The sequence below is a fragment of the Diplodia corticola genome (assembly GCF_001883845.1).
Source record: "Diplodia corticola strain CBS 112549 chromosome Unknown scaffold2, whole genome shotgun sequence".
NCBI lineage: Eukaryota > Fungi > Ascomycota > Dothideomycetes > Botryosphaeriales > Botryosphaeriaceae > Diplodia > Diplodia corticola.
The window spans coordinates 839,455-865,503 of NW_017971481.1; the positions used below are offsets into that span (position 1 = coordinate 839,455).

Here is a 26,049-nt window from a genome sequence, read left to right on the forward strand (position 1 = left end):
TTTGAACGGCCTCTCTTCATACGTAGCTGAAGCAGATATCTGGATGTAGATGCAAGTACAAGTGCATCCAGATATCGATTCCACTGCGCCTGTAGGTAGGTCAATTCCTTTCATCGCCCACTGTGCTTCCAGGTTGCGATGCAGGATAGGCGCGATGTCGCTACGACAACCTCCATCCGCCGAACCAGCCACCGAACCAGCCGCCTTTTCCGGCCTCTGCCTCTGTTCCGTCCCGCTGCTGTGATTCACGTTCTAGTGAATTCCGCATTGCCATCTCCGCCTGCACCTTCTGGTTTTTCCGCAGTTCGACCCACCATGTAGTGCCAAAGTGATACCAGGGTCTGCTTATTTGAACCACCTCCAGCCCGCTGCTTTCGACAATGGCTCCGATATCCTTATTCCACCAGCAACCGTGTTTGTCTGCGTGTCCTGCGGCAGCCTTGTCCAGAAAACTATTCAGCCAGTCGTGAGACGCCTTTCCGTGCTCCAACAGTAATATCTTCCCGTCCTTCTTTAGCACTTCATCCATGTGCTGTAGCAGCTTCTCCGGCTGCGATGTGGAGCACAGCCCCATGGTCTGCACGATGGTATCGAACTTGCCCGCCTCCTCAGCATTTGTCGGGGCCTTCTCCAGCTTTGGGCCAGCAATAGGCTCGAATGCGCTCTGCACCCTGAAGTCCACACTCCCAATCTTCTCCGTCAAGCCGACCATGTTCTTGTTCCTCATCTCCTTCTCCCTCTTCAGCTCCTCCCACTTCTCCCTCGCCACCTCGAGCATCGGCGCGCTCTGGTCCAGCAGCACCAAGCTCCTCACCTTGCCCCAATCGTAGAACCGCGTGTTCCTGCCCGTCCCCGCGCTGACCTCGAGCACGTCGCCGCTCGCCGCGCTCACCAGCTTGCGCCGCAGCCGGTCCAGGCCGAGCGTCTTCTCCGTCGCGCCAATGTCCTCGTCGTACGTCGCGGCCGTGCGGTCGAAGCGGTCCGACGCGTCCGCGGGCACCGCGTGCTGCGGCTGGTACGGGTGCAGCATCGAGTAGCCCACGGACGCGAAGTAAAAGGCGATGCCCGCGCCGACGAAGCATGCCCCGATGAGTGGAATGCGCCGGCTGCGCGCGAGCGGCGGCGGCGGCTTCTGCGCATCGATGGTGGCCTGCACGGCTTTGAGGCGCGGTGGGTGGGATCGCGGTGTGTAGGCGAGCGGTTTGGCCGTCTTCGTGTTGGAGGAGGCTTTCGGTGTTTTCGGTGCTTTCGATGCTTTCGATGCTTTCGTGGGCCCCTTCTTGGGCGGCGGCGGCGGCGGCGAGGCCGCGGATTTGCTGCCCATGGTTGACGATGTACCACTGGCCTTGACGTGAGTTGATGGGTGGTTCGGTTGGAGCGCGTGGTCACACGGCAAAAAGCTATCGGCTCAAGGTCGGTTCGCTTGCCCCGTCGCAGTGGTGTCTGTCTCACAAGGATATTATATTGCACCTTACTTATGTGTAGTTGAATCCATTGCCCGGACGTAGATGTATGACTTCATCACGGACAAGTGCATCCGTACATCGTATGCTGGTCCTCGCGTGAAAATTGCATGCATAATAGTGCCGTTTATGACGCTCAGAAGGCTCAAACTGCGGTGCCGTGGTGCAGCAATTACATGACAAGCGCTGCAACAGTGAGCAGCCGAAGAGATGGCATGGATAGAAATGTACAATTAAAATTCACCAATTGCGTCCCGACATGCACTTCGACTCCCCTCATCATGTCACGATATAATGTGTGAGCTGTGGTTGGAGCTTCGAGAGCTTGTGGGCGCCCAGGCCGGCTTCGGAGGCTGAAGACCGTCGATTGCCGTCGTCGGCATTCCCCATGGGATTTTTTCCACCCTCCGCCGACACTAGTGAGCAGACGTGATTCAAAAATCCCCAGGTGGGGCTCTACAATAATAATGCGGATGAGCGGCTGTTTCTGAGGTCTCACGCCATCCGCTTTTCCTTTCCTTTCTGGACGGCGTAGTCGGTATACCTTTTGTTGACTGCTTCTCCAATCGATTGAGCTTCTCGTTATCTCCGTCTATCCCTTGTTATTATCTTGCCTGCAACCACCATGGCGGACGCGGTGCCTTCTTCTATCCTCATCATCGGCTCGGGCGTCTTCGGCCTGTCGACCGCCTACTCTCTAGCAAGGAACCCGGCCTACAAAAACACCAAAATCACACTCGTCGACCGCTTGAGCTTCCCCGCAGGCGACTGTTCCAGCGTACATATAATCACCAGCACAACCGCCTGCGCCGCCTGCCCCAGCGCGCCCACACATGCAATAAGCTAAGAGAGAGACCCGGCTCGTACACAAACAGATCGACACCTCGCGCATCATCCGTCCCGACTACGCCGACGCCCCTTACTCCGCCCTTGCCTATGTCGCGCAAGACCTGTGGCGCACGACCGAATGGGGCGCCGACGGGCGGTACACAGAAGCCGGGCTGGCGCTGACGGCAGGGCCGAACGGATGCCCCTACGTCGACGAGTCGCACAAGAACGTCGTCGGGCTGGAGCCGACAGCGACGAGCGAGCGGTGCACGCTGCCCGAGTCGCGGGGCCGCGGACGGGCGAAGATCGAGGAGCTGCGGAGCGCCGAGGACGTGCGGCGGTGCGCGGGGACGGGCGGCATCAACGGCGTGCAAGGCTACGTCAACTGGACCTCGGGCTGGGCGGACGCTGAGGCGTGCATGCGGTTCCTGTACTCCAAGGTGCAGGCGACGCAGCGGGTGCGCTTCGTCCGGGGCACCGTGGCGCGGCTCGACATCGACTTCAACGGGCCCCAGAAGCGCGTGCGCGGCGCGCACCTGGCCGACGGCGGGCGCACGCTCTCGGCCGACCTCACCGTCGTCGCCGCGGGCGCGTGGTCGTCGGCGCTGCTCGACCTGCGCGGGCTGGTCAAGGCGACGGGCCAGACGCTGGCGTACGTGCCGCTGGCGCCGTCGGAGCAGGCGGCGCTCGGCTCGTCGCCCACGGTGCTCAACCTCAGCACCGGCATGTTCTGCATCCCGCCGTCGCGCAACCTCCTCAAGCTCGCCCGCCACGGCCACGGCTACACCAACCCCGTCACCATCCCCCACCCCGAACAGCCCCCCGCCGCCGCCGAGAACATCACCGTCTCCCTCCCGCGCACCCACCTCACCACCCCTCCCCTCCCCGCCCACCTCCCGCGCGAAGCCACCCTCGCCCTGCAACAGCTCGCGCACGACCTCTACCCCCCGGGCGCCGCGCCGCACGACCCGTCCTTCTCGCCGCACCCCATCGCCGCGCGCCCCTTCGCCGCCGCGCGGCTGTGCTACTACGCCGACACGCCCTCGGGCGACTTCCTCATCTCCTACCACCCGGACTACGCCGCCCGCTCGCTCTTCGTCGCCACCGGCGGCTCCGGCCACGGCTTCAAGTTCCTGCCCGTCATCGGCGACGAGATCGTCGGCTGCATCCGCCGCGGCGACTGCCCCGAGGCGTTCCGCGGCCGCTGGGCCTGGCCCAGGGAGCGCGTGCTGCCCGAGGACGGCTGGGCCGGCGACGGCAGCAGGGGCGGCCCCAAGGGCATGGTGCTGGATGACGAGTACGCGAAGGGCGGGGCGAGGCTGTGAGATCGGACAGTCACTGGTGTGGGGAGTTGAAGCGAGCCTTCGTTCGGGCGTTTGATGTGTGTGGTTAGAAGAGCGACGTCCCGCGTCCGGAACATCTCTTTGGCTCACCGTCGGTTTGCGGGGGACAAAGTACGTATACGAGCGGGGCGCTTTGATGCATACGTTTAACGAGCGGAGCGGAGCGGAGCATTTGAGTAACAGCATTACTGCGCTGGATACATCACAATAGACGACAAAATTTACATGTTCTCTACGTCCATACATTGAATACAACGCTAGTCTCAAAAGCAATTTATTATACCCGCAAGGGGGTTTTTTTTTTTTGGCTCGTGGAATATGAATTGATCAACTACGTACGTATCTGTCCACGACGCTGTTCTTTTTTTTGGTTTGTTTACGTGGGTGTTGTCCTGGTTTATGACCAGGGTGAAGAGCCATGACGTCCATCGGCAGTCGGAGCAGGCGAGGGCTCTTTCAAAGAAAACTGGTCATCCGTCGTCAAACCCGCTCCTTCTGCTGAATCGTTTCCCAGAATCTCGTCGCAATTTCCATCCCAACGAAAAAGCAGTGTATCAAATTAGCCCAGCGAACCCTCGGGCAGTACCCTCCGCATCTTTGAGGGTTGCTTCCTCTAAAACTTGATGAGAAAGTGAAAAGGGGTAATAAGTTTTTGGAACCCAAAGCCTCAGCAAAAGCATGAGGCTCAATCAAAGCCCACCGAAAACACCATGCAATGCCGCAAAAAGCAGTAGACGCAAGCACGACGCAGGTAATATATCCTCTCCGTGGCTCCGAAAAGCTAGGAGTAAGCGTTCAAAGTCGATGCCAGATCCCGGCCATCGATCAGCTGCGAGTGTGGTTATTAATACAAAGGACAATCGAGAATGATGCCGTTGGCTGTTGTAACAGTGCCACGCGCGAGTGATCTAGAGGTGAGAAGTAGTCGAACTTCGGCGCAGCTATTTAGCTCTTGCGGAAGTCTAGGCAGGGTCAGTAGAGCACTCGTTGGATGAAAAGCGTGCCGTAGCATACCAGACAACACCGGGTAGATCAGCTCGAAAGCCTGGTAGATCTCCTCGCGGACCTTGGCACCAGTAAGGACGATCTTGCCGGAGACGAAGATCAAGAGGACGATCTTGGGCTTCATCATGCGGTAGATGAGACCAGGGAACAGTTCAGGCTCGTAGGAGCTGAAGTTGTGATGGCGGCTGGCCAGACCCTCGAGGCGAATGGGGAACTTGATGTCGCAAGAACCGACAATGTTCTGGATCTTGAAGTCGGTGAACTTCGCATTGAAGCCGAGCTTCTGGATGATGCGAGCGTACTTGCGCGACGCAAGCTTCGAGTCATCCTCCGACTTGGCGCCGGTCACAACCATTTTGCCCGAGGCGAAGATGAGAGCCGTCGTCTTGGGTTCACGGATACGCATGATGACGGCCGCGAAACGCTAGAGCCAAAGTTCAGTAAAACCGTTCATCAAGAACCAAGAAGCTGACAAGACGCCAGTACCTTCGGGTTGTACTCGGCATTACGAGCGTGCAACGCGATCGTCTTCAGGTCCAAGCGACAGTCCAGATTGACAGTGGCACTGTGTGTTGTCAGCGGCTGAACGCAAGATTCAGCACACCGGTACTTACACGATGTTCTGCAGAGTGGGGACGATACCCGAGACACCGTTGGCGGCGCCAGGAGTAGCAGCAGGCGTAGCGGGCATCACCCCATTGCCAGCGTTGCCACCGTTCTGGTTCTGCTGAACGTCCTTCTCGGACGACGGCGGGGTCAAGTCGCCAGCGCCACCAGGGAAGGACAGACTGCCGGGAGCAGTGAAGGCCTTGGCCTGAGTCGCGTTGGACGGGTGGGTGGTGAGAGAATCCATGTTCACAGCAGACGCAGTTCCTCTATTGTTTTGATTATGTTGCACTATTGGCGATCTGGTGCGTATCGCGTTAGAACGGAGGCAGGTGAAGAGTTGGTGTTGGCGGATCGGCGAGAGCGACAAGGCTCGTGGACGCGACTTGAATACGGCGTCGACGACGGGCCTGAAGGGTTTGCCGGATCCCGAGGGAGATAGTGTGAGGTCGTACCGTTAGTGGGAGATGAACAACTGAATGCCTCCCCTACAGTCGATGCCAAGTAATATGCAAGATTCCCACTCGATCGCAGCCCTTCCCAAGGTCGACAGCAACGATGTTGTGTGAAGACGATTGACGCGACACGGTCAGAAGCGAAGCCAGCTAGCCTCTGATGTTGTCGGGTGAGGTGGAGGGTGTGCGACGAGGCGGGGGTGGAGAGGTGCGGCTGTCGCAGTTCCGATGCGGCGCGCGTTCTTGGCTGAAGCGGTCGAAAATACTCGTAGAGAGCGTCGCAGTGCACGCAGAGGACACTGGAATGGCCGCGGGAGGATGTGCAGAGGCGCGCAAGCCGGCGTTGTGCTTTGGATGCGGTGGTGGTTGGTGTGGGTGGTTGAGCGTGCGGGCGGCAGAACCAAGAGGCTTTCGGAAATGGAGTGGGAAGGCGCGACTTTATAGCAGGCAGGCCGGCAGGTGCCGAAGTACAGCCGGTCCCTCAGCGCCATCGCAGAAGAGAAAACCTGCAGCACCGGTCCGCTCCTGCGCTGCGTGCAAGGCGCGTTCGAGCCTGCTGCGCTTCAGCTACGACTTCGCATCCGTCTTGCGCTCTGCGTTGCATGCGGAGGCGGGCGTGGGTTGGGGTGCAGCCGGCAGGCAGCAGTGCCAGGGAGGGAAGGCGCACAGCAGGTGAGAGACCAAGAACCCTTGAAAACAATTTACAGCAAGAAGAGCGATCGTCTTTGGCCACAGCGGCTAATCCGACAAGGCCACCGGCGCTGCCCGACCGCCCGACCTCGCAGCCCGTCTGGCCGGTCGGCCACGGCGGTCACAACACCGACGCCGGGCGCGCGCGACCAGTGCTGGCGACCGCGATCCAGCCGCGGCGCGCCGTCTCGAAGGTTCGGTGGCGGCGGGCCTGGTGGATACGATTTTGCCAGCGCGATGCTGACGCGAAAGGGCGCGCTGCGCGACGGCGGAGGAGTGCGGGGACACGATTGGCACGGAGGCCTGCCGTCGTCGTATTGGCTGCAGGGCATTCTCGACGCAGCCCCCTTTTCCTGGCCTTTCCTCACCCGCGACTTATTGGGCGCACGATAAGGAAGGCTGTCCTAGCCGCTTGGAGTCGCGTCAACAGCCGCAAACCTTGTCGCCGTTTGCACGCTATTTTGGCGCGCATGGTGGCTGTGGGTTGCAAAATTGCTTCATGCGATAATAATGTTCGCTTCGCCGAACAGTTTTTGCGACACAGCTGTTTGGAATGCGAGGGTGCGGTCGGGTGCGGATCACACCCCTTCGGCCGCACGCGCGTCGCCGGATGAGTCATAGCAGCCCGCCCGTTGGCGCTGGTGTTGCAAAAATGGCGATCCAACGGCATTTTGCCCCAGCAGGTGTTGTGGAGGCTGTGCTGACATTCTGCATTTCTGCGACGCCTAACCATCCGTACAGTCTTATTGTTTTTCAATAGAAGAAGCTTATCTGTCACGAAGGCCGATTACCTACTCCTGCCCCCCCACTGATCGACGCGAGGAATGCCTTTTTACCACGACTGGATGGCTGGTACGCACGCGCCGGTGGCTTCACCGTGAAACGCTTACGTCATTACTGCTGGCACACTGGGAAACGCCGGTCCACGCCTTGAACCAGCCATGACAATGACGCCCGTATCCTTATCCCCGTGCCCCGGACGCGCCTCGACCCCAGACTCGGATGGCCATGGCCCGACGAGGCTTGCACACTTGCGTCAAAATCCCCAGGGTGTCGCGCTTTTCCAATCGGAACGTGTCCAAGCAGCCGCAAAAGCCTCGCCACCGGCCCTCGCCCTTGTCGGAAGCTCGCCCCGCGACGAGGCTGATAAGCTAGACAATAGGCCCAACTCAATCCCCTCCATGTTTCAAAACATGCAGCCGCTATCAGGGATTTGCTCTTTTCTTCTGCGCGGCCCGGCTGCGGGCAACACCAAGTAGCCCCTGCGCAATTTGATGCAGGGACACTCGCTTGGCGCAGACCGGGCTCCAGACAGCTACAGTCCACCTAACGTGGAGAGACTTGACATGGTGTCAGATGACGATAGACTCGTCTTTCCCGTCCGTCCCAGAGCCCGGCTTCGACCCGCACTTCCATTTATCTCATACTCGACTGCATTGCGGCGCCGGTGTGCTCGACAACACCCGAGGACCAATCCTGCTGAATTTGGCATACGTATCCACCCTACTCATGGTCTAAGTTCAGGAGCAAACGGGAGCTTGGTGTTACCCCGGATTCTCACGCGTCGATCCCAGGAGCCTCTATCCTCATTGGGCGATTGCACGAGATCTCTGGCTCAGCCCTACCAACGACACTCCGCAAAGTCCACGAGGATCAGTCGACTAGCGACAGCGACCGGCGGCAAGAATCGGTCGGAGCCTCGGCCAATACATTCGAAGGAACGGTCGTACATGCAGCTTGCCGACACTATGATGCTCGCAAGCCACAGAACAGCGGCGTAGAGCGACGCATCCTTCGCCCAGGTTAGCTTGAACTGTCCGAGGGTCTTATCATAAAGGTGCAATACAACTCCCTTTGAATCTACAGGAGATCCAAGAGTTGCAGGTGGTTGCGTCTTAATGTCGACGTCTAGGAGCACGGTGTAACCGACAGAGGTGCTGCAGCGACACATGTTGGTCTTATCAGCAGCCCGAGCGTGCAGCTGCAGTGCATCGGGATCTTTATCTAATGTCAACTCTGGATGGCCGTGAACGTCGGTGTGGCAGGGGGGCGCGTGATGAGGCACCGGTGACGCTGTTCTTTGTCGGCCGTCCCGCCCCGACGATAACCGCTTCAGGGTAGTGGACCCCTTGGACAAAGCAACCACAGCCATTTCGAGGCTCGGTTCGGATTGCAATTCGCTTCTGCTGTTTGTTATTTTCTTCCGTCTTCTTTGGGTTGTTGATCTTTGGCACTCGCAAGTCGCGCGAATGGCTTCGACGCCATCATCAACCCCGCCGGTGTGCATCTGGGGCACTGGATGGAGTGTGGAGCAATTTGCAATGTGCTGCGGCTCATTGAACCGTTTGCCGATATCTTGCTGCTTTGGTTTGCTGTTACGTACTAGATTTCGAGTCATTCCTATTGTGGAGGGGGAGGCCGGAATGTTTCCTATCAGGACGTATTTGAGGCCGGAATCAATCCGGCCTCAAGATATAAGCAGCTCGACCGTCGCGCCCTTCGCTAGACTGCAGCACCGACGCCCACAACCATTTTCCTCACATCCGCCGTCCCTACCCCAAACACACCATTGGCACAATGTCTTCTCCCCCCCGCTTCGGCTTCGATGTCCTCACGGACTCCAAGCCCAATGACAACTCCATACCGGCATTCATGGTCTCCACCACGCGTGGTTTCCTGCCGCGTCAGGACCCTGTCGTCCGGCTGCCTGCGGACTTTGACCCACTCGAGTCCATCCTCTCCCGCATGCCAATCAAGACACTCTCGGGCGCTCCGGGCCTGCTGGCCAGCTTCCAGCTTGGCCCTACCGTGCACAAGGAGTTGCCTGACTTGTCCGGTGCGGTTGAGAAGTACAAGGACAACCTGCCCCTGATGAATGCACTGTACCGCGACTACTCCTTCCTGGCCTCGGCCTACCTCCTCGAGCCTTGCCATGAGCGCTTCATGCGCGGCGAGTCGTACGGACTCGGTCGCCAGAGCCTGCCAAGCAACATCGCCCTTCCAATCACCAAGGTTGCCAAGTTGTAAGTGATGCTCTGGACTGATATCATCCACCATGCACTGACGTTTTGATACAGCGCTGGTTTCATGCCATTCATGGAGTATGCAGGCTCGTACGCACTGTTCAACTACCGCCTGGAGGACCCGGCTCTGGGTTTGGAGTACGACAACCTCCGTCTCATTCGTGCGTTTGAACTCGGCTTGGACCCCAAGTCTTCTGAGGCAGGTTTCGTGCTCGTGCACATTGCCATGGTGAAGAACTCGGGCGCTCTCGTGTCGGGTGCTGTCGAGGCTCTCAACGGCGCCCTTGGCAAGGACCGTGAGGCATTCAATGTGGGGATGGCGGATCTCGTGAAGTCCATGGACAAGATCAACGCGGTCATGAACAGTGAGTTGCTCTACATCAGTCAAGCAGTGACACAATGCTAACTCCTCACAGCAATGTGGACCAAGAGCAAACCCAGCGGTTACACCAGTTTCCGCACTTTCATTTTCGGTATCACTTCGCAGAGCATGTTTCCCAATGGCGTCGTCTACGAGGGTGTGAGCGAGGAGCCCATGTCCTTCCGCGGCGAGTCGGGTGCGAATGACAGCATGGTCAGTTACTCTTGAGTCTTGAGTCGACAGCTGCTGACACTCCCAGGTCCCACTCTGCGACAATCTCCTGCAGATCAGTATGCCTCAGACTCCCCTCACGGAAATTCTGAAGGACTTCCGCCAGTACCGGCCTGGTAACCACCGTGACTTCCTCGAGGCTGTCAAGGACTACTCCGAGATGGCGAATCTCAAGGAATACGCCTTGTCCGACCCTTACTCGGCCTCGCTGTACCTGCGCGCTCTGGACCAGGTCCGCGACTTCCGCTGGCGTCATTGGTGTTTCACTCGCGAATACATCCTCAAGAACACTTCGCACCCCACGGCCACTGGTGGCAGCCCCATCGTCACCGTACGTCCTGTTCTTTTCCCTTTGCAATCACATACGATATTAATTGGTACACAGTGGCTCCCCAACCAGCTGCAGTCAGTCATGGCGAACATGGTCGAGGCCTATGACTTCTGCAAGGACGTCGCCGGCACCAGCGACATCATGGACGTGGTGAACTCACAGCAGGACACGCTAGCTAAGGAGGTCGCGAAGTACTGCGCCGAGCGCAACGCTTCGTAAACCGGACTCTTTATGCTTTCGTTCCGGTGTTTTGATTTTTATTTACGACGGTACTCTGCATAACGCGACGCGACGTTATGTGAGCAACGAGGCTAACGATGGGACTCTGCACGGCCTGATTGATGGGCTGTGTGAGCAACGAGGCATCACGATTGTTTTTGGATTTGTACTCTGCATGACGCGTTTCTTGGATCAGGCGTTATGTGAGCAACGAGGCATAGATACCCTGGGTTTAACGGTACTCTGCATGACGGACTACGGCGTTATGCGAGCAAGGAGGCATACGGAGATACCCTGGGAGCATGAGACAGCAAAATCCATTATTCTGTTTTTCTCGAAGGTCAGTCGATCTGTGTGATGGCTGTGCAGTGATGAGTCAACGACAGCCTCGGTTGCATGACTGGTCGAACAGCATCAGCCTTCTTCACTCGGCCCTGAATGCGCCTGCCCTTTGCCAGTACTCGGTGTCGATAACCGCGCCTGCTACTCCACTGAGCATCTCCCCCGCCTTCCGAATCAGCGAACAACTCTACAGCAATAGACCGCCAACCTCACACTTTCGGGCCTTTCATTGCCTCAACTCCCTACTCCCGAGCCAAATCCCGCACTCGTTCCCCGCGCGCCAACCCGAACAGTCACCAGTATGACCAGGTCCGACCATTACCTCTCCCTTTGCCTCTCGCAGGCCGCGCTCTCGCCACTCCGCTACCGCCACGGTTGCATCATCGTCCGCGGCGGCAAGGTCATCGGCACTGGCCACAACGACTACCGCCCGGGCTACAACGGCGGCACAGCCCTCAAGACGGGCGCCTTGCCCAAGAGGCAGCAGCAGCAGCACCGCCCTACCAGCCATCCCCCCAAGCGAAAGCCCAAGCACGGCATCAAGCATGACCACCATCCCTTGACGTCGCCGCCGTCGTCCATTCCACAGCAGCAGCAGCAGAAGCAGCAGCGATTCACCACCCGCAACAACGGTTTCACGCCATTCGAGGAAGTGAGCGGCGGTTACGGAAACGCACCGTTCAGCATGCACTCGGAGATGATGGCGGTGATGGACGCAGCGAGACGACTGTGCCGCGACGCGCCGACGCGCAGGGCGCTGGAGGGCGAAAAAGTACCGCGCACCAAGGCACCGCGTCCTGGTGCGGGCAAAAAACGAAGCAGTGGCGGGATGCGTCTCTCGCGCGGCGTCGAGCGGTACGTCGAGATGTTCTGCAGGGAGGAGTTTGGAGAAGAGTGGGGGGTTCAAGTTCAATGGGGCAGTGGGGGAGGGTGGGGATGGCGGGGGTGGGCGGGGGGGGTGGAAGGGGGGTCAGGGGCGAGTGGCGTCTGATGAGCCTGGGCATGGGAAGGGCGATGCCGCTGAGAGTAAGGGGAAGGGAATAACGGGCAAGACTACTACTAACAATAAGCCGGAGCTGAGTGCAACAAAATTGGGTGGAACGGTAAGCTCAACAGGAAGTCACACTCCCTTTTTTCCCGACTTGCTAACCCCCGCCCCTTTAGCATTCAAACAAGCGCACTACTGCCACCTCCCTAAACCAGCCCGCGGGCCTCAAACGCCATGCCGTTCTTCTCTCAAAGAGCCAGACCGGCATTGCTGCGTCCCCTTCCTTCACGGTCCGAGACCGCATGAAGCACCGTTGTCTCGTCGGCGCGGACTTGTACGTCGCACGCCTCGGTAACCACCCTGCGTCGCTTCCCGCTTCGTCCATGAAGCTCGGGAGCCTTTCTGAGGAGCCTTTGATTTGTGTAGAGGAGGAGGAAGAGGATGAGGTCGAGCTTGCGCGACCGCTACGGACGGGTTCGTTGCATGATGAGTTGACGAACAAGACTACAACGATATCGACAACGGCAGAGAAAGCGCAGAGGGAAGCGTCACTCGACAGACGCAACGTGGTGGCATCGAAGCCGTGCTATAGATGCGTGAACTTCATGCACAATGCCGGTATCAAGCGGGTGTTCTGGACGAACGATGAAGGAAGGTGGGAGGGGGCGAAGGTGAGGGATTTGGTTGATCAGTTGGACGGGGTGGAATGCCAGAATGGTTGTACGGGTGAAGAGGAGAGTGGCGGTGGGGTTTATGTCACGAGGCACGAAGTGCTTAGGTTGAGGAGGATGCTTGGGGAACATTGAGTATTTTGCTTGTTCTTTTTTTTCTTTTGTGGCGCTCCTGTTTGTAATTGATTGATTGGTGCAGTTGGTGTTCCTTTTGATGCATCTTGAATTACGCGAACATCAAATCCCAATGAGCGGCGCAAAGCGCTGGAACTGTACGAGTGCAGGTCATAGACCGATAAAGGTTGCTCGTAGGGTTTTTAAATGTTCTGGGTCTTCCGTAGTCATTCCTATTCGACTGACCTCAACCCTTTCGTTCCTTACTCTGCCTGGCCAACCTGGAGCAGTCGTATTCATTCTACTTCATAGTTTTTCTACATTCTGTCATTTTGGGGCTTACTTATACTCGTCGTGTAATTGATTACGCTTGACGCTTGCTCAGACCAGAGACGCTTTCGTCATACATTTGTTTGGTCGCAAAGTGCGACCTATTTCTGGTTGTTCAACATGTTGCCCAGTTTTAAAGAAGCGCTCTACCTCTATCTTTACTTCTTTGAATTCATATAACGATGGAGAAGTTACCGAGGCATAGGTTTGCAGAAACATTTCCCTCCTTCTTTCAAGACGTGAACTCGGTGACATATATAATCTTTTTTTTTTTTGAACAGAGCTCAGAGATGCTTTTATTAGACAAAGTATATTAAGACAACTTCGGCCTTTTAATAGTCTTAAACCCCGATAGAGGGAAAAGTTGTTTCTATTCTTAGGTTGTAATAAATGCGCTCATTCTTATTTTTAAAAGTGTGGTCTGCTCACTACTACGATACTGATAAAGCGCAAAGAAAACAAGACCTTATAAAAAAGTTTATTAAAGATCTTCTAGCAGCTCTAAAGTATCGCGATATTAAACTTGACAGTCTACGCATTGTCGCCTTACATCTGTGGTAGTATACGGATGCCGTATCTCATCGTGTAAATAAAATTGCATAGCATCGTGAATTAGTAGTGTTGAGCATGCGAGTACGTAAAGCACATGAAAAAGTTTTCCACCTCAACATCCCTGTGCTCCAATCTTCCACCTCGGCAAAGCTTCCCCCAACACCTCCCGCCCACCAACACGCCTTGATCTACCAAAAACGGTCAGGTTCACCTTTCAAACCTGCTCTTTCACATGAATCTTTTTTGGGTATATAGTACAGCATTATTGTGTCCTTTTCCATCGAACAAAGCAACAGCTGAGTTCAACAGAACATCTTATGATGTACTGGCCGCATGGCCCAATGGCAAGGCGCTTGACTACGAATCAAGAGATTCCAGGTTCGACCCCTGGTGTGGTCATCTTCTTTTGCCCCTGGTGCATCTGGGGGGTTACTCTTTTGTCTTTGGTTGGACAGAGGGTCGCGGCGGGACTGTTTTGGCTGGCCGACCGACCGCGCGAATTTCTGCTTGGCCCGAGCGAGCGACAGCGGCAATGAGAGCCACTGCCATTGTGCTCGGCATGTGCTGAACGTCAAAGGACCATAGTTGAATGTGCCTGGGGGAACATATTATTAGGACTTAGTACTCCTACAAACACTTCGCGCAGCAGCGGCAAAATAATATATTCTGTTGTCTGCTTGATCATTAAAGCTTCACGGATGACTGCGTCATATGTAATAGCCGTGAGTTGTATGGCTGAGAACACTGGTGGAGCTGAAAGCAGATCATGAGCCCAAATGCGATATGTACACCGCCCACTGCGGACAAGATTGGAACTGGCATTGTGCAGACTGGCACCAAAGCACTAGGTCTAGAATAAAGTTTCTTTTACACAACGTATTAAGAAGGACATGCACTCTAACTGCATGATGAAGGTATTTACCCTTTGAATTAGACCATCCGCTACATCTTGACATCGAAACTCGTCCCACATCCGCAGCTGCTGCTCGCTGCAGGATTGTCCACAATCTTGAACTGGCTTCCAATCAACTCCATGGTGTAGTCCACCTTGCTTCCCTTGAGCAGTTCCAGACTCGGCTCGTCCAACACAATCTTCGCCCCGTCGGCACCTTCAAACACCGTGTCTTCCTCCTGCGAAACCTCGGACATTTCGGTCAAGGACATTAGGTATTGGAAGCCGTGGCAACCGCCGGACTCGACGGTAACCCGTAGTAGGAGGTTGGGGTTCTTGTCTTGGGCCATGATTTGCTTGAGGCGCTGCAAAAAGCTGGTCAGCTACGGGCCACCGGAGCTTGACGGATGAAGTGTGCGGAAGCGCTTACATGAGCTGCGCGCGGCGTGATGCCCACCTCCATCTCGTTGCCATCCTCGTCTATCCGCGGATTCAGGACTGCTGCGCGCCGCGACGCCAGGGAGGCGAAGGTGCGAACACCAACACTCCGATCCACCGGTCGCAGTCGCGCGGTCTGCCGTGACCATGTCGCGTATCCAGGACGTGTCGAGGGCGTGAGGAAGTCGCGGAGTGGTGTCGGCGGAGCAGTGGCGGACGTGGAGGAGACGGCGAAGCTGCGGCGGGCGGTACCGATGGCCTGTCGCACGGTGGCCGGGCGGGCACGAGCTGCGGACTGCATGGAGCGCAGGCAGGAAGAGCAGATTGTAGGAGCGGACGCCATGGTGTCGTGTTGGTGAGGTCGAAGATGCGGAGAGGAGCGGCTTTGAAATCATCGGAGGAGCGGGCGCTGGCCGCACCAGCCGATGATGCTGTGGTTGCGCCACACGCACCAGCCACTCGCCGCCCCGCCATGACGATGCCCACAACTGCTCGCCTCCTCCGCCTCTCCGCCGCCGCACTTCTCGCAAACACCCATTGAGTCTTGACATGGCGCAGCACTCCTGGCCCGAGCTCCGGCTCGACGACCCGAGCTCCTTCACCAAGGAATATTCAGAAGCGCTCGATGCTCAGGACCCTCTCCGCAAGCTGCGCGAGGAATTCGTCATTCCCACCCGCGCCGGCCTGAAGCGCAAACGCCTGGGCACCGATGCCGGAAGTGTCGAAGTGAGCGAGACCATAAACGCCATCCTTCCCGAGAACGACCTGACCTACCCGTCCACCTACCTCTGCGGCAACTCGCTCGGCCTGCAGCCGCGCCGCACCCAAGAATACATCCGCAAATACCTTGATACCTGGGCCAACAAGGGTGTCTACGGCCACTTCCAACCCCTGGACGATGCCGTCTCCAAGCCATGGGTTGATATCGACGAAGACGCCAAGGTCGAGTCGGCCAGGATTGTGGGCGCCCAGCCGGACGAGGTGGCTGTCATGCAGACACTGACGGCCAACCTTCACTTGCTGATGGCCAGCTTCTACCGTCCGACCAAGGACCGCTACAAGATCATCATCGAAGGGAAAGCCTTCCCTAGCGATCACGTACGTATTCGACCCATATCGGGCTCGTTTTCTTGATCAAAGCTTACTCACAGCGTCCAGTATGCCGTGCAATCCCAACTCCACCTCCATAACCTGCATCCCTCCACCGCGCTCGTCGAGCTTAACCCCCCAGACCCCAACACTTCCTACCTGCCCACCTCCTACATCCTCTCCGTCATCGAAGCCCACGCCTCCTCCACCGCCCTGCTCCTCCTCCCTGGCATCCAGTATTACAGCGGCCAATTCCTCGACATCCCCACCATCACCGCCTACGCCCAAGCCCGCGGCATCATCGTAGGTTGGGACCTCGCGCACGCCGTCGGCAACGTCCCCCTCCAACTCCACGACTGGAACGTCGACTTCGCCGCGTGGTGCAACTACAAGTACATGAACGGGGGTCCCGGCGTCATCGGCGGGCTCTTCGTGCACGCGCGCCACACACCCGTCAACCCCTCGTCCTCCACCGACAGCCCGCCGCAACCGAGCACCGCCGCAGACGTCTCCGCCGACACGCTCGGCTACCGCCCGCGCCTGAGCGGCTGGTGGGGCCACGACAAATCCACCCGCTTCCAGATGCGCTCCGCCTTCGTCCCCATGCCCGGCGCCGCGGGCTTCCAGCTCTCCAACCCCTCCGCCCTCGACACCACCGCCCTGCTCGCCTCCCTCTCCGTCTTCGCCACCACCTCCGTCGCCGACCTCCGCGCAAAGTCCCTCCGCCTGACCGCCTACCTCGAGCATTTATTGTTCTCGTCGACGCCCGAAGACGACGGTGGCAGGCTCTACAGCCTCATCACGCCCCGCGACCCGAACGAGCGCGGCGCCCAGCTGAGCTTGCTGCTGAAGCCCGGTCTGCTCGAGGACGTCATGGATGAGCTGGAGAGTGAGGGCGTCGTTGTGGATGAGCGGAGGCCCGACGTCGTGCGTGTTGCGCCGGCGCCGCTGTATAACGGCTTTGCGGATGTGTGGCGCTTCGTTGATGTTTTTGGGAAGGCGTGCCGGAAGGCGGCGGCGGTGGCGGCGGCGGCGGCTGCGAAAGCATGAGTAGGTTGCGATTGAGGAATCGGAGGAGCGAAATGTTGAAAAATGATGTTGGAGTTGGTTCGGTTTGGTGGTTAATGGGGAGGCATCGGCGGGGAGTGTTGGGGAGTAGTTGCGGTTGTGCTGAAGTGCGTCATGTCTAGTTGGACTTTGGATAAATGTGCATTTGCTGTGTATGAGAGGATGCTTGAATCGAAGCAATGTTGAATTCGTCCCAGTGCGGTGATAGAGTTCTTTATACTGTTTCTTTTGTCCAGATTTTACCACTCTCGGCTGCATCTTCCCCGAAAAAACATCATGTATATGAGCTTGCAAACAACAAAATGCCTCGCATATAATGCGGCTATTCCTTTCACTCCGACTATTCCCACTGATAAAGCTTTTCGAAGCCGTGGTTATGAGGATACGACCTCTACAATTCCACTAGATATAAGAATAGAGAATTAAACACGATGTCTCTTCACGACTACTAACCGAAAATGTCAACTAAGACCCATGCCATTAATATATGCTAGACAGAGTAACATGAAAACAAGGCCACATTAGTTATTTTTTTTTGAATCTTAACAAGATATTATGTTGGAAACACTCCACCGCTAACTCATGCATCTCAATGTCTCAAAAAAAAAAAAAAAACCAAAACGTGCGCTGTTTAATAGTAGGAGAGTGTAGCTTTTAAGATCATCTACTCTTCATAGCAAGAGCAAAATAACAAAGTAAAGAACGACACGGCTTTGCAATGATAATCGGAGAAACGAGGGAATAATGGAGCAAATGCATAGCTGCTGAAAAAACACCGACTACTAATTCACATAATATTCACTCATCACAGGAAAGTATTGACTGATTAACTCACCCATCGAATCAGCACAGTGGGGTGTGTATATACATGCTCGATTGCTGAATGTCAGGGGCGGGCGCCGACAGGGAGCACTCGAAGTTACGGGGCGGTGCATAGGACATCATCACATCAGAGAACAAAGAAAGCGCTTGAGCCATCGTCCCCGGGGTTTAAGGCACATGCATCAACAGCAATGTTCTGGATGGGATAATCGCCTTTGATTTGGGTCTTTCATCGACTCATGAGAAGAAAGGTTGGTTACTAAGACTACCATAAACCGGTAAGTCGCAGGAGAGAACCACTAGCACACTACCAGCAGCGGGTTTAAAGACGCACACGAGAGCCCACTTGCTTAACAGCCGAGAATACCGGGGGAAGACCAAGACAGTAAGTAAACGAAAAAGGAAGGAGCTTCGTTGGCAATGCATCAATTGAGCCGATGTATTGTTAAAGCGGAGAAGAATAGAGGAAGCAACAACAGTGAATGGCTCATTGTTCTCCACTAAAAGCTCGGTGATGATACACCGCCCCCGAGAACAGAGGCGGAGAATGGCGAGGTACGAGCTACGCCTGCTGGGGTGGCACCGGGGCCCATACCAAAGGGTGTTGAGTGGCTGGGAACCGGGCTACCGATTTCTCCCAGACCGTGTAGTGCGCCTTGTCCTGGAATTCGGATGCCGCCGGTGCTGGTGGCTGTGTCAGGCTCAAACTTGACCTCCACAGCACCATCTGGGCTATCCTTCTTGCGAAGGAAGCCGCCTCCATTGTGCAAGTCGCCCTCAGTCTCGCAGATGTCGATAACCTCGTGCTCTTGCACAGGTGCATCTGTCGCACCACGAACGCCAGCTTCAATGGTACGGATGACGGTGGTAATATCGTAGAAACCATCGGCTTTGGGGTGGCTTTGTGCAAGCTGCTTGCAGGCCTGACACACCATCAGGCGAACTGATACAGGGCGTGAAATACTCTGTCGATGCGATGCACCAAGCGGAGCGCCGACGCCACTGAAGCTGCCAACCGCACTGGGCCAGCCAACGTTGGCAGGAGGAGATCCCCACGTGCTACCACCCATACCAGGAGGTCCAAATGGCACGGTTGGAGTTCCCCATGTGCTGCTACCTCCGCTCGGCATGCCAAAAGGATCAATGCCACGAGCTCCTACGTCGGTGAAGAGCGGAGACGTGCCGAAGGCCATTCTCCCTGACCTCGCCGAGGGCGCTAGGCTCGAGCGGCGGACTTCACCAGCACTCGTGGGAATTGGCTCATCGCTGTCGTCAAGAAGAGCACTGCTCCCAAGATGATTGCTTAGCTCATCCAAGTCGCTGTTGCCTGACCTCTTGTTCTCCACAGTAAGCTCTTGTGGCTTGACGCTAGATGGTCGCTGTATGGGTGTGGGTCGGGCAATGGGATGAGTCGGAAGCCCGCCAACCGACGAATCGAATGATCCTGAACCAGATGCTTGGCGCGAATGTGATGGCATGATGTCACGAGGAGCACTGAATCCGGGGATCTGACCCGCCGCACTCATGCCGGGCAGAGGCTGGCCAAAGCCTGGAGGCATGGACATCCCCGGGAAGCCTCGACCAAGTGGCATACCCGGTGCGTTCATACCAGGCGGTGGTGCGGGCAGCCCGTTGGGAGCAGGGAAGCCGGGATACTGCGCGCCGATCGGCGGAGGTGCGTGGGGAAACATGGGTCCACGAGGCTGGTTCAGGCCGTGCATTATTCCCCCCTGCATTGGCGAAGGGGCACCCAGACCAATAGGCAGGCCGCCAAAGCCAGAATGCATACCGGGAGGAGGCCCTAACGGCGGCATCGGCGAGCTTGGTTGGGGATGCTGCAATGTCGACGTCTGAACTTGTGGTTGGGGCTTCTGCAGAATCGTTCTCGGCTGCTGGTGGCTGGGCGAGACCGACTTGCTGGTCCCAGGGAAGACCTGGGGCGTCTTCGGAGATGAACCATGGGAACCCTGGTGCGAACTCTGGCGAGGCTTCGACGGTGTCGGAGCCTTTGGGATGTTTGGAGTCGCGACTTGGACATGTGGAGATGGAAAGCCGGCCGAGGACTGCTTGGAAAGGAGACCAGGCGGCAGAGCTGGTGTTGGTTGAGAAGGACGCTTGTTAGTTTGAGCAGCTCTTGCCGCTTCTTCTTCCTTACGCGCCCGCTCATTTGCCTCCTTCTCTACCTTGATCCTAGTTTCTTTCTCTTTCCGCTGCTGCTCTGCATGTGCTTTTTGCTCCCTCGCTTCCCTTTCTATGGCTTCTCGTTCCTCACGTTCCCTGCGCTTAGCATCGTCCCGAGCCTTCTTTTCCGCAGCCTTCTGCTCTTGAGCTTTGCGGTCTGCTTCCTGCTGCTTCTGACGTTCGTCCTCCAACCTACGCTTTTTCTCCGCATCCTTTCGCTTCTTTTCCTCCTCCTGAGCCCTTCGTTCGGCGTCCCTTTTTTTCTTCTGCTCCTCCCTCTTCTTTCGCAGTTCTTCCTGTCTTTCTGTTTCCGCCGCTCTGGCGGCCTCTTCCTCAGCCTTCTTCTCGGCCTCCTTCCGAGCCTTTTCCTCGGCTTGCCTTTGCTTCTGCGCAGCCTTCTTCTCTTTCTTTTTCAGAGCATCCTTGGTCTTCTTCGCTTCGCGTTCTGCCGTACGCCGGTTTTCCTCATCGAGCTCTTCGATAAGCTTCTGCTGGCGTTCGTTTGCAACCTTTTCCCGGTATGCTGACAATACACGCTGTTCGAACATTCGCGCTGCAAAAATTTGGAACATTCTCCGGCCTTCCCGCATTCGTTGCTGCTCGGTCATGGTATCCTGGTAATTGTTAGACATCTTCGCCGTGAGCTAGACAGTGAATCCTAACCAAGTCGTCTTCCTCCTCCTCATACTCGTCTTCTTGACTATCATAGTCCTCGTCCTCATCGTCGTACTCTTCGTCGTCGGGAGGTGGGCCGTGATTATGACCGGCGTGATGGTTCTGCATCGACGATGAATATGCCAAACTTCCTGCGTGTTCTACAACTTGATCCTCTCGTTGCATTCGACGCTCTGCCAGCTGCTCCATCATTTCGATGAACTTCTTGCCGTCGTTCTTCAGCAAATCGTCCGCCACTGTAAGAATTCCACCTGCTAGAAGACCTTAGTATCAATTCTTTCCACAAGGAATCCCCGTGCAGCTTCCGCAAACCGACCTTTAACCGTCAGACTATTACCAAAGAAGGAGAAATCCGCAGCTGTACCTCTCACGGGTAGCTCCTCGGGTTCCTCCTCATCACTGTAGTCTTCCTCGTCCTCGTCACTGTACTCTTCTTCCTCCAGTTCATCTTCCTCGTCCTCTTCGTCTCCTATCTCCTCGACGCGATTGCCAGAGTCGTAGGGTTGGTTAGGGTCGATCATGCGGTCCGGCGGGAGGCGAGGGTCTTGTCTGCGGCTGTAGGGCCTCCCTGTGGTTAGCACGGAATCGGCATTATCGGGAATTTTGTCCTGGTCGTCGTACAGCTCCAGCTCCTCATAGTACGCATCGTACAGAACCTCAAGCTCCTCCTCGATTGCCGTTCGCTTCCGGCCGCAGACGGTGCAGCTGCATGAGTGCTTTTGCTGCTCCTTCATCTTGCGCAGGACCGCCTCCTTCTCAATCTTAACCAACGACTTGCGCTCTTCCTCTCCGAGCGAGAGCCAAAACTCCCTGATCCTCTCGCGCTCTTCCTGTGTCGAAGTGTTCCATATGCGGTCCCTAGAGGTCGAACTGCGCATCGAGCGAAATGCGGGATTGGACAACGGTGGCGGTGGTGGGGGCGGAGGTGGATGCGCGCCCGCGTGGGCAAGCATGCCCGATGAACTTCCGCTCGGTATATCATAGGGTTGTGTCTGCGCTTCGGAAGGCATTGACCGCTTCTTCTTCTTCTTCTTCTTGGCCTTGTTGGACAAAGCGGCATCCGCAGGGTGGCCGTTCGCCGTTGGCGCTCCGTCGTAGTGGTACGCATAGGTGGTGACGTCGTCGTCCGTGTAGTACAGGTCCTCGTTATCACCAGCGTCGAAGTGCTCCGTGTCGTCGAGGTCGTCGTCGTAGCCCAGCGCGTGCTGTGGGTCAGGCTGAGGCACATGGCCATTGTGCACGGCTCTTTGGGCGTGCGGCACGTTGCCATTCCGCAGACTGGGGTTTGGCGGCTGCTGGTCGTCCTGCTGCTGCTGCTGCTGCTTCGCGGCGAGCTTCGCGCGACGCTTCGCCTTCTTGCGATTGACGCTGGGATTGCCGGGCGGCGCTGCGCCAGTGAGCACGCCGTTGCTGGGCGCGGGCGCGCCGGGGTGTGGTTTGAGGTTGGCCATGTGTGTAGGGGCGGCGTCGGGAGCAGACCTAGCGCGCGGGCGGCGGGTTAGAGAGGCGTTCTGGCAGGGTGCGGCGTCGCGCGTAGCGCGTGGTCAGACGAGCTGACGGCGGACAAGGTGGTGTTCAAGGGCGCTGGGCTCAACAAGGCCCCTCCGCCAATGCAGAAGGTCACGTACGCGTGCTCGGAAGTGGCAGCTGGAGCTCCGACGGCGCGGAGAGCTTCGCTGCAAAGGGCCTTGGTGCGGGGGATCGCGGGTTGCTCGGAGCTCTAAGGCGGCAGTGTTGGTGTTGCGGCGGCGTCAAAGAGCGTGTGCATCATCTAGGTCAAGGTGCTGCGGTCGGATCGCAAGGCCGGCGGCGTTAATCCGGCTGCCGGGGCCTGCCTAGAAGCAGCGAGGCGGCTGCCCATGCGTCGCTGCTGTGCCCTGCCTCACTTCCATCCTCGTATCTCAGCACATTTCTTCGCGCTGCTTCTCCTTGCAGCTCCGTCCGCCGGCCGCACCACCGTCCTCCCCGTATATACCAGCCTCGTTCTGCGCCATTGCACCCCAGAGCTCCCTCGCCGCCCGCCCTCGCCGACCGCGCCCTCGCTCACCACACCCGCCCGCTCCCCGTGAACGCTCGCAGACACCGGCCCCGGCGACCAGGCCCACCCCCCGAGCCGCCTTTGCTCCCAATCGCCCGCTGCCGCGCTTCGTTCGCCGTCCGTCTGCCGCGACCGCCCGCTTGCTGCGACCGTCCGCCTCGCCCGAGTGCTGCCGCCGGCCTCAGGTCCTCAACAACGCCGCGAGCACCGAAGATACCCCAATCAGTACACTGTTTACGGCTTCCGCAGTCCGACCCCAGGCGCATCCAGCACCGCGCCTGCCAGAGCCACCTCGCCTCACTCGCACCGTACGAGGCGTCGCTGTCCGCGCCTCACCACTTCTCCGTATCGCTGCCCGGAGCCCGTCAGGGGACAATCGGCAGACATGGCCCAGCAAAACGCTCAGGATGCTCATGTCATGAGAAGGTACGCAAGCCCGGTGCATTCGTTCCCAATCAGTTTCATCAAGGTGCCGCACGGAGTCCTGGAGATCGGCGGCGCTATGCCTCCGCTTGCCTCGCTTTCGAGCCTCGTAATTCCTGCGCACCGGCGTTCTGCCTCTCCCGTCACGTTTGCTGGCCCCCTATCCGACTCCATTCCCATTGTCGGGTGTGGAGAGCTGCGCCTCGTAGCTTTCCCAACCCTAAACGAGGCGAGGGAAGATCGCGTGCATTGGCGTTCGCGATCCGAGCCTCAGGCAACCAAAAATAGACCACGCTTCCTGGGATCCGCCGTCGCACTTTGGTTCCCTTAGCCGCGATTACCAAACCGTCTTACTCCTTGCCCTAATCGCACTACCTCCGACTTTCCACCCGCCAAATTTCCCAGTATGCTGCACCGTGTAACCTGCTGACGCCGACTGCCTTGCGTAGAAAATTGGTTATTATTGGCGACGGTGCATGTGGAAAGACCAGTTTACTCAGCGTCTTCACCTTGGGATACTTCCCCACTGTAAGTTCTAGACCCGGCTTTTCTGATTGACGTAAGATCAATGACTGATGATCACGCAGAGATATGTAAGTCACACGCGTCACCGGGCTGACGAATCGCGTTTTCGGAGATGTTGACCTGTGCCCAAGGTTCCGACTGTGTTTGAGAACTACGTGACCGATTGCCGGGTCGATGGTAAATCCGTGCAGCTTGCGCTATGGGATACCGCCGGCCAGGAGGACTATGAGCGTCTACGTCCTCTAGCATACTCGAAGGCCCACGTCATTCTTATCGGTTACTCCGTGGACTCACCAGACTCTCTGGACAACGTCAAGCACAAGTGGGCCGAAGAGGCGAGGGAGCGTTGCCCGGACGTCCCGATCATCCTTGTGGGTCTGAAGAAGGATCTCCGCGATGATCCTCTCGCGCAGGAAGAGATGCGGAAGAAGTCGCTGAAGTTCACGACCACAAAGGCTGGTAACGACATGAAGGACGAGATCGGCGCCCGGAAGTACCTCGAGTGCTCTTCGCTTACGGGCGACGGGGTGGACGACGTGTTCGAAGCGGCCACTCGCGCAGCATTGCTGTCCGTCGACAAGGCCGAGACCAGTGGGTGCTGCGTCATTTTGTGATAGACTGATCGAACCAAGAGCGAGGCCGACCTGCTCGCTCTTTTTTTTTTTTTGCATGGGCGGAGTTTTGGTTTTGTACATGCAGGCGTCCAACCTCACAGCGCTTTCCCACGGGGTCCTTGTTCATTTCGTCTGTTCAGTTCGTTCTCGTCGGATCAAAATTCTTCGTTTCGTTTCAAGGCAGCGGTGACGCTTAATGACGGATGATACCATCGATACGCTCCTTTGATATTTGTTTAGCGGCTCGCCTACATTGTTTGTCCGACTCAGTTCAGTCCATGCGCCGCTCGGGCTGGCTGGACCGCATTCGTTGGTAATCCAAGCCTTTCATCTCAGATTCGAAATTGTGGCCTGGGTCCCGCTGGAGAAAGGGTCGGTCTTTTGTTTTGGGTTATTGTATCGTAACTGAGATACTGCAATAGCTCGTATATGGAAGGACCTTCTGGTTGCTTGGCCAGTCTAAACTTTGTCTGTGACATTGAGACAAGGGTCACTCACTCTACTGCATGGAATTTGAGAGCGTAAGGTCAAGATGCTGCGAATGGTTTGGTTTGGGGTTGAGCAGTCAAGGTTTCTTGATTGGAGCCAGACAGCCAATACCGCGTTGAACTGCTTTAATGGTCCATCAGGCTTATGCTGGCAGTGGGCATTAGGCCTACTATGGGCTACTATACTTCCTTGAAAACAAAAAAAAGTCCCTAGAAGACATCAGGTTTACTTATAAATCAACTGATCAGGTGTTCCTCGTTATGTTGTTACAATGAGCGCAGCACTGTTGACTGCTCTATTCACCCTTTCTTTCTACACATCCCGTCCGCCTCCAAAACCCGAAACTCCCCTACCGTTTCCACTCGTGGTTCCAGCCATCCTTCGAGGGTGTATCAACCTGTAATCTCGCGTACTCAATGGGGACGCCGTCCCAGATCCCGGTCTTCATCATAGCGGTCCTATACAGGCGACCGACATTCTTCGCCGTCTCCGGGCCGGGCATGCCATTGTCATCCATCAACCTCAACTCCTCACACGCATTCCGCATTGAGTTGTACTGTCGTTCAAGCTCGAGTTCCTGTTCGCGACGTTGGTTCCTCTTGAACAACATCCAGGCGCGGTGGATGGTCCAATGCCTCAAGGCGCGAAGGCGGGAGAAGCGGAGTGGACGGGGCGTCCGCGGGTGAAAGAGATGGTAGCGGATTTGGACTGTACAGCAAAGGAAAAAAAAAAGATGAGATCAGCACGAAATCCTTTCTTCGGCAGCCACGCATGGTTTGGGCAATTGGCGCCACTGGAAACAACAGGCCGTCTCACCTATTCTCGCATCCTTCTTCGGACCCTTGCCTCTCTTCTGCAGGACGGCTGTTGTAGAGAACGGGGTGGTCTGGCTTGTTGCCGCGTGCTGAGCTGTGACGAGCGGAAGGCGGCCCAGCGCTGAGAGGGCGGGCGCCGGGCGCAGTCCAAGCGGGCGAAAGACGGGCTGGAAGGCGCGCATGGAGGGCGTAGCTATTCGGCTCATAGTTGCGGGGCGGGGACGGTGGAGGCGACGAGCTCGCTGGAAACGGTGCTTTGGCGTCTGCTTGTTGCGGGCCAGCACTGGGCAGGCGGACGGAGAGGCCGACCGGGCCGTCGATTTTTCCCGCGCTGCAGCAGGACGAGGACCAGCTATTTTGGTCGCTCACCGCCGTCTCAGCCCTACCGGATAGGCGACTGAGACGAGCCCTAACAGAGCGCCCCCCCC

General features: G+C 57.2%; 10 protein-coding genes across 10 annotated transcripts; 5 read left to right on the forward strand and 5 right to left on the reverse strand.

Moving 5' to 3' along the window:
- Positions 1-160: 160 nt before the first annotated feature.
- On the reverse strand, positions 161-1,324 carry BKCO1_2000277 (ubiquinone menaquinone biosynthesis-related protein; the record flags this gene model as incomplete). The annotated part of the gene is made up of 1 exon (XM_020272482.1): positions 161-1,324. The coding sequence occupies one exon, from the start codon at positions 1,322-1,324 to the stop codon at positions 161-163; it is 1,164 nt and encodes a 387-aa protein (XP_020134987.1).
- A 764-nt stretch (positions 1,325-2,088) lies between these two features.
- On the forward strand, positions 2,089-3,616 carry BKCO1_2000278 (fructosyl amino acid oxidasesarcosine oxidase; the record flags this gene model as incomplete). Its single annotated transcript, XM_020272483.1, has 2 exons — positions 2,089-2,241; positions 2,339-3,616. 2 exons carry the CDS (start codon positions 2,089-2,091, stop codon positions 3,614-3,616), a joined length of 1,431 nt encoding a protein of 476 aa, XP_020134980.1.
- A 963-nt stretch (positions 3,617-4,579) lies between these two features.
- BKCO1_2000279 (tata-box-binding protein) lies at positions 4,580-5,492 on the reverse strand (the record flags this gene model as incomplete). Its single annotated transcript, XM_020272484.1, has 4 exons — positions 4,580-4,596; positions 4,649-5,063; positions 5,126-5,204; positions 5,254-5,492. 4 exons carry the CDS (start codon positions 5,490-5,492, stop codon positions 4,580-4,582), a joined length of 750 nt encoding a protein of 249 aa, XP_020134981.1.
- A 3,475-nt stretch (positions 5,493-8,967) lies between these two features.
- Positions 8,968-10,555, forward strand: BKCO1_2000280 (indoleamine-dioxygenase; the record flags this gene model as incomplete). The annotated part of the gene is made up of 5 exons (XM_020272486.1): positions 8,968-9,413; positions 9,468-9,778; positions 9,830-9,987; positions 10,034-10,336; positions 10,391-10,555. 5 exons carry the CDS (start codon positions 8,968-8,970, stop codon positions 10,553-10,555), a joined length of 1,383 nt encoding a protein of 460 aa, XP_020134776.1.
- Positions 10,556-11,198: 643 nt separating this feature from the next.
- Positions 11,199-12,691, forward strand: BKCO1_2000281 (cytidine and deoxycytidylate deaminase; the record flags this gene model as incomplete). Its single annotated transcript, XM_020272487.1, has 3 exons — positions 11,199-11,752; positions 11,793-12,000; positions 12,062-12,691. 3 exons carry the CDS (start codon positions 11,199-11,201, stop codon positions 12,689-12,691), a joined length of 1,392 nt encoding a protein of 463 aa, XP_020134775.1.
- Positions 12,692-14,494: 1,803 nt separating this feature from the next.
- Positions 14,495-15,225, reverse strand: BKCO1_2000282 (iron-sulfur cluster assembly 2 like mitochondrial; the record flags this gene model as incomplete). The annotated part of the gene is made up of 2 exons (XM_020272488.1): positions 14,495-14,809; positions 14,875-15,225. 2 exons carry the CDS (start codon positions 15,223-15,225, stop codon positions 14,495-14,497), a joined length of 666 nt encoding a protein of 221 aa, XP_020134774.1.
- A 206-nt stretch (positions 15,226-15,431) lies between these two features.
- Positions 15,432-17,021, forward strand: BKCO1_2000283 (kynureninase; the record flags this gene model as incomplete). The annotated part of the gene is made up of 2 exons (XM_020272489.1): positions 15,432-15,980; positions 16,041-17,021. The coding sequence occupies 2 exons, from the start codon at positions 15,432-15,434 to the stop codon at positions 17,019-17,021; spliced, it is 1,530 nt and encodes a 509-aa protein (XP_020134773.1).
- Positions 17,022-18,361: 1,340 nt separating this feature from the next.
- BKCO1_2000284 (stress response protein nst1) lies at positions 18,362-22,168 on the reverse strand (the record flags this gene model as incomplete). Its single annotated transcript, XM_020272490.1, has 3 exons — positions 18,362-20,656; positions 20,706-20,971; positions 21,034-22,168. 3 exons carry the CDS (start codon positions 22,166-22,168, stop codon positions 18,362-18,364), a joined length of 3,696 nt encoding a protein of 1,231 aa, XP_020134780.1.
- A 1,585-nt stretch (positions 22,169-23,753) lies between these two features.
- Positions 23,754-24,317, forward strand: BKCO1_2000285 (gtp-binding protein rho2; the record flags this gene model as incomplete). Its single annotated transcript, XM_020272491.1, has 2 exons — positions 23,754-23,771; positions 23,835-24,317. 2 exons carry the CDS (start codon positions 23,754-23,756, stop codon positions 24,315-24,317), a joined length of 501 nt encoding a protein of 166 aa, XP_020134779.1.
- An 838-nt stretch (positions 24,318-25,155) lies between these two features.
- Positions 25,156-25,827, reverse strand: BKCO1_2000286 (ring finger domain protein; the record flags this gene model as incomplete). The annotated part of the gene is made up of 2 exons (XM_020272492.1): positions 25,156-25,514; positions 25,623-25,827. The coding sequence occupies 2 exons, from the start codon at positions 25,825-25,827 to the stop codon at positions 25,156-25,158; spliced, it is 564 nt and encodes a 187-aa protein (XP_020134778.1).
- Between the last annotated feature and the right edge of the window lie 222 nt (positions 25,828-26,049).